Source organism: Arachis ipaensis, chromosome B04, assembly GCF_000816755.2.
Source record: "Arachis ipaensis cultivar K30076 chromosome B04, Araip1.1, whole genome shotgun sequence".
In the NCBI taxonomy this organism is placed as follows: Eukaryota; Viridiplantae; Streptophyta; class Magnoliopsida; order Fabales; family Fabaceae; genus Arachis; species Arachis ipaensis.
The window spans coordinates 22781626-22788811 of NC_029788.2; the positions used below are offsets into that span (position 1 = coordinate 22781626).

General features: G+C 36.3%; 1 protein-coding gene across 1 annotated transcript; it reads right to left on the reverse strand.

The window, feature by feature from the left end:
* Nucleotides 12–458, reverse strand: LOC107636336 (extensin-like). The gene has a single exon (XM_016339854.1). It carries the CDS (start codon nucleotides 456–458, stop codon nucleotides 12–14), a length of 447 nt encoding a protein of 148 aa, XP_016195340.1.

The window sequence follows — 7186 nt, forward strand, 5'->3', positions numbered from 1 at the left end:
AAAATCGTGGTTCATGGCAAATTTGAAACGATGGGGTTAAAGTCTGAGTGAGATGTCATGTAGTGTGATTTGTGAGAAAAAGGATTAATGTCTGGTTCTCTAACAGATTTGAGAGGGCGATGAGGGTTACCTCTTTGTGATCGAATAGGGACAGACCTTGACTTAGGTTTTGCTGTCTCAGGAACAGGTTCTTCAACAGCAGGACGCTTCCCCTTGGATGAGTCAGGTTTCGAAGAGCTTGGTTTGGAGGGCGTCGTCTTAGGTGGTGGCGTCGGCTTGGCAGGAGCAGGATATCTTGGAGTATTTTTGGTCCGAGCCATGGGGTCACAGCGAGGAGGAGAGGTAGGAGGAGAAGGAGATGGAGTGAAGGTTCGGTCTTGGGAACGAGTGGAAGGCTTTGAGGGAAGCTTGTACACTTTTTCACGAGGAGGCCTTTTAGCAATGGTCTTCTTCCTCATTTGGTTGGTTTCAGTCTTTTGAGGAGAGAGGCAGTGAAGTGAGTGGGAAGAAACCGAAGAGTTTGAGGAGAAGTTATGGAGGGAAGAGAGGGAGTGTTGGTAACCGTACCCAAAAGTGGATTTCCAAAACCATGCAACTGCATCACCATTTGAAAAGACTTGAAAAGACATGACCTCATAAAAGAAAGATTTGATTTGATTTTCAAAACAAGAAAATTTAATTTTAAATTTTCGAAATAAAAAAAATCAAACAGAAAAGCCTCTTTTTTTTTTGAAAAAAATTAAAATAAAGCTTTTTCAAAAAATAAACGCCCATGCCAAAAAAAATTATAAACCAAAAAATGTAACATTCATATTTGGGCCCAGAGATGGTTGGACTTAAGGAAACACATAGGACTGCCCAGATCTGACTTAAGGTTGGCCCAGATTAGCTTTCACTTGAAACAAGCCCAGAACATGCTGGTTTGAAGGAAACGTTCATCACCTGCCCAGAATTATCTCATACCTGTTTATGAGACAAAAAGCTCCAGCAAATACATCAGCACTTTTCAAATAGAGAATCATAACTCAAAATTCCTAGACAAGTCCTAAGCATGCAGAATCTATCCTCAGCTAATGGTTTTGTAAAAATATCTGCTAATTGCTCCTCTGATTTAACAAATTGAATGCAAATATCCCCCTTTTGGACATGTTCTCTTATTGAGTGAAATTTCACTTCAATATACTTAGTCCTAGAGTGCAAGACTGGATTTTTAGAAATATTAATGGCACTCATATTATCACACATCAAGGGAATATTTTCAACCTTTAATTTGTAATCAGCAAGCTGTGTTTTTAACCATAAAAGTTGAGAACAGCAAGAAGAAGCAGCTATATACTCAGCCTCTGCAGTGGATAAGGCCACTGTTGGTTGCTTCTTGCTTGACCAAACATTCAATGACTTTCCAAGGAAGCAACATAGGCCTGAAGTGCTCCTTCTATCAACTCTATCACCAGCAAAGTCTGCATCACAATAACCAACTGCAGAAAAATCATCAATCTTAAGATACCAAAGACCAAAATTGGATGTGCCATGAACATATCTAATGATACTTTTAACTGCAGAAAGATGTAACTCTTTAGGTTTGGGTTGGAACCTAGAACACAATCCAACACTTTGCACAATATCGGGTCTAGAGGAAGTTAAGTACATAAGAGAACCAATCATTCCTCTATACCTAGTCTCATAAACATCTTTCTCAGTTTCTCCCTTATCTAATTTAGAACTAGGATGCATGGGAGTTCCCATGGGTTTGGCATTTTTCATACCAAATTTCTTGACTAATTCCTTGGCATACTTCTCTTGATGAATGAAAATACATTTTTCAGTTTGTTTAATTTGCAGCCCAAGGAAGAAATTAAGTTCACCCATCATACTCATGTCAAATTCACTTGTCATGAGTTTTTCAAATTCAGAACAAAGGGATTCATTTGCTGATCTAAAAATAATGTCATCAACATATATTTGGACTAAAATAAAAGAATCATTAGAGTTCTTGATGAATAGATTTGTGTCAGTGGTGCCTCTTTGAAAATCATTTTTCAAAAGAAAAGAACTAAGTCTCTCATACCAAGCTCTAGGAGCTTGTCTTAAACCATAGAGAGCTTTAGACAATTTGAAAACATGATCAAAATGTTCTTTATTTTCAAAACCAGGAGGCTACTCCACATACACCTCTCTATCTATCACACCATTTAAAAATGCACATTTCACATCCATTTGATATAGTTTAAAACCACAAAATGCAGCATAGGCTAAGAGAAGTCTTATGGCTTCCATTCGGACAACAGGGGCAAAGGATTCATCAAAGTCTATTCCTTCTTCTTGGTCATATCCTTGTGCCACTAGCCTTGCCTTGTTTCTTGCAATGCTACCATCTTCTCCCAACTTGTTCCGAAAAATCCACTTGGTGCCGGTCACTTTCTTTCCACTTGGCCTTGGAACCAAAGTCCATACTTGGTTCTTTTCAAACTCAAGAAGCTCATCCTCCATAGCTTTAACCCAAGAAGGGTCACTGAGTACTTCCTTGACGTTTTGAGGCTCTATTTGTGAAAGAAGGGCAATGTTTGATCCTTCATTTGTCTTTCTAGTAGAAGACCTTGTTTGCACTCCATGAGAGACGTCCCCAATGACAAATTCCTCAGGATAATTCTTCAAGAATCTCCATTCACGAGGTCTAGTGGACTTGGATGCAGATTGAGATACCAAGGGATTCTGGGTGCTGCTGGCTTCAGGATTTCCTTCAGATTCATGAGACAAAATGGAATTGTCTCTCGAATTTTCAGCAGTTGCAGTTTCTGGTTCAGTTTGACCAGAATGTCCTTTCTCTTGATTTTGCACAGTTTCAGCTTCCTTTTGAGCTTGATTTCCTGCATCACAATCTTTCAAAATACTTTGTACTAAGTTAGTGTCACAGAATGTGACATGTATGGACTCCTCAATAATTCTAGCATCTTGATGATAAACCCTATATGCTTTACTAGTTGTGGAATATCCTACAAACAAACACTCATAAGCCTTTGGATCAAATTTTTTCAAATTTTCTTTGTTATTTTAAACAAAACATTTGCATCCAAAGATGTGTAAGTAGTCTAAGTTTGGTGGGTAGCCTTTCCAAAGTTCATAAGGGGTTTTCTTCAAAAATTTCCTTATGATTGTTCTATTTAAAATGTGGCATGCTGTGTTAACCGCTTCACCCCAAAGGAATTTTGGAACATTACTCTCACAAAGCATAGCTCTTGTCATCTCTTGTATGCTTCTATTTCTTCTTTCCACAACACCATTTTGTTGTGGTGTTCTTGGACAAGAGAAGTTGTGAGATATTCCAAATTCATCACAAAAGGATTCAAACAAATTATTTTCAAATTCAGTTCCATGATCGCTTCTTATAGAAGAGATTTTCAAATCCTTTTCATTTTGAATTTTCTTGCAAAAAGGTTCAAAGACCAAAAATGCTTCATTTTTGTGTGTGATGAGCGGATAATTTATACGCTTTTTGGCATTGTTTTTAGTATGTTTTTAGTAGGATCTAGTTACTTTTAGGGATGTTTTCATTAGTTTTTATGTTAAATTCACATTTCTGGACTTTACTATGAGTTTTTGTGTTTTTCTGTGATTTCAGGTATTTTCTGGCTGAAATTGAGGGACTTGAGCAGAAATCAGATTCAGAGGTTGAAGAAGGACTGCTGATGCTGTTGGATTCTGACCTCCCTGCACTCAAAGTGGATTTTCTGGAGATACAGAACTCGAAATGGCGTGCCTGGCTGTTAAGCCATGCCAGACCCTTTGATTGGAGCTTTAAGACTAACATGGCAAGATTCCTGGAATTCATATTAAAAATTTTGGAATCCTTATTTTTCCTTTTTCTAAATAATTTTCGAAAAATATAAAATAAAAATCCAAAAAATTAGAAAATCATAAAAATAAAAAATATTTTGTGTTTCTTGTTTGAGTCTTGAGTCATGTTATAAGTTTGGTGTCAATTGCATATGCATCTTGCATTTTTCGAAAATATCATGCATTCATAGTGTTCTTCATGATCTTCAAGTTGTTCTTGGTAAGTCTTCTTGTTTGATCTTGATGATTTTTTGTTTTGTGTCTTTTCATGTTTACCATATGCATTCTTGAATTCTTAGTGTCTAAGCATTAAAGAATTCTAAGTTTGGTGTCTTGCATGTTTTCTTTGCATTAAAAATTTTTCAAAATTGTGTCTATGATGTTCATCTTGCCATTCATAGTGTTCTTGGTGTTCATCTTGACATTCATAGCATTCTTGCATGCATCACATGTTTTGATCTAAAAATATCATGCATTGCATCATTTTAGTGTTTTTCTCTTGCATCATAAAAATTCAAAAAAAAAAAATATCTTTCCCCTTTTTCTCTCATCAAATTCGAAAATTTGGATTGACTTTTTCAAAATTTTTTAAAAATCAAGTTGTTTCTTATGAGTCAAATCAAATTTTCAATTTGAAAATCTTATCTTTTTCAAAATCTTTTTCAAAATCTTTTTCAAAAATCAAATCTTTTTCAAAATTCTTAGTTATTTTCGAAAATTCCAAAAATATTTTTCAAAAATCTTTTTCATATTTTTATATCAAATTTTCGAAAACAACATAATCAATTAATGTTTTGATTCAAAAATTTGAAGTTTGTTACTTGCTTGTTAAGAAAGATTCAAACTTTAAGTTCTAGAATCATATCTTGTGATTTCTTGTGAATCAAGTCATTAATTGTGGTTTTAAAAATCAAATCTTTTTCAAAACTAATTTTTATCATATCTTTTCAAAATATCTTCTTATCTTACCTTTTTCAAAAAGTTGGTTTCAAAATATCTTTTCTAACCTCCTAACTTCTTATCTTTTCAAAATTTGTTTCAACTAACTAACTAACTTTTTGTTTGTTTCTTAACTTTTTCAAAACTACCTAACTAACTCTCTCTCTCTAATTTTCGAAAATATCTTCCCCCTTTTTCAAAAATTTCTTTTTAATTAACTAATTATTTTTATTTTTATTTTTTATTTAAAAAAATTTTTTTTTTTTCGAAAAATACTAACATTTTTCAAAAACCATTTTCGAAAATCACTAACTCTCTTTCAAAAATATTTTTCGAAAATTCTCCCTCTCTCATCTCATTCTATTTATTTATTCATCTACTAACATCTCATCTCACATCTCAATCCTCATCACAGTTGGTTTTCTTCCATTCCATTACATTCTTTTTCTCCCTCTTTTCTTTCACTCACAAAGGAATCCCTATACTGTGGTATAAAGGATTTCTATTATTATTATTTTTCTGTACCTTCTTTTTTGTCATATGAGCAGGAGCAAAGACAAGAACATTCTTGTGGAAGCAGATCCAGAACCTGAAAGGACTCTGAAAAGGAAACTAAGAGAAGCTAAAATACAACAATCCAGAGATAACCTTTCAGAAATTTTCGAACAGGAAGAGGAGATGGCAGCCGAAAATAATAATAATGTAAGGAAGATGCTTGGTGACTTTACTGCACCAAATTCCAATTTACATGGAAGAAGCATCTCCATTCCTGCCATTGGAGCAAACAACTTTGAGCTGAAACCTCAATTGGTTTCTCTGATGCAGCCTGGGAATCTATGGGGTGCAAGCTGCTAAAATCTCATTAGAGATGGCAGACAGCTCAAGAAAACAGGCTTATGGACAAGTAGAGGACGTGTTAGTAAAGGTTGAAGGCCTTTACATCCCTGCTGATTTCATAGTCCTGGATACTGGAAAGGAAGAGGATGAATCCATCATCCTAGGAAGACCTTTCCTGGCCACAGCAAGAGCTGTCATTGATGTTGACAGAGGTGAAATAGTCCTTCAATGGAATAAGAACTCCCTTGTGTTTAAAACTCAAGGATTTCCCTCTGCAACCATGGAGAGGAAGCAGAAAAAGCTTCTCTCAAAGCAGAGTCAACCAAAGCCCCCACAGTCAAACTCTAAGTTTGGTGTTGGGAGGCCATATCCAAACTCTAAGTTTGGTGTTGAACTCCCATATCCAAACTCTAAGTTTGGTGTTGGAGAGTCTCAACAATGCTCTGAACATCTGTGAGGCTCCATGAGAGCCCACTGTCAAGCTATTGACATTAAAGAAGCGCTTGTTGGGAGGCAACCCAATTTTTATTTATCTAACAATATTTTTCTTAGTTATATGTCTTTATAGGTTCATAATCATGTGGAGTCACAAAATAAACAAAAAAATCAAAAACGGAATCAAAAACAGCAGAAGAAAAATCACACCCTGGAGGAAGAACCTGCCTGGCGTTCAACGCCAGAACAAAGCATGGTTCTGGCGCTGAACGCCCAGAACAAGCATGGTTCTGGCGTTCAACGCCAGAAATGGCAGCAAATGGGCGTTGAATGCCCAAAATGGGCACCAACCTGGCGCTGAACGCCCAGAGTTGTGTGCAAGGGCATTTTGCATGCCTAAATTGGTGCAGGGATGTAAATGCCTTGACACCTCAAGATCTGTGGACCCCACAGGATCACCTCAGGATCTGTGGACCCCATAGGATCCCCACCTACCTCCACTCACTCTCTTCTCTCTTCTCAATCATCCTTTCACACAATCCCATAAACACTCTTCCCCAAAACACGACCATCTCCTCCATATCTTCTTCTTCTTTTCTTTCTTCTTTTGCTCGAGGGCGAGCAATATTCTAAGTTTGGTGTGGTAAAAGCATAGTTTTTTTTTGTTTTTTCATAACCATTGATGGCACCTAAGGCCAGAGAAACCTCTAGAAAGAGAAAAGGAAAGACAAAAGCTTCCATCAAGGGTCTATAGCTCAGTGGTAGAACATTTGACTGCAAATCAAGAGATCCCTGAGATACCTCAGGGGATACATTTTCTTCTACACAATTATTGGAAGCAACTAAGGGTGGAACATCAAGAGCACTCCATCATCCTTCATGAAATAAGAGAAGATCAAAAAGCAATGAAGGAGGAGCAACAAAGACAAGGAGGAGACATAGAAGAGCTCAAGGACATCATTGGTTCCTCAAGAAGGAAACGCCACCATCACTAAGGTGGATTCATTCCTTGTTCTTATTTCTTCTGTTTTTTGTTTTCTATGATATGTGCTTATCTATGTTTGTGTCTTCATTACATGATCATTAGTAGTTAGTAACATTGTCTTAAAGATATGAATGTCTTATGAATCCATCACCTCTC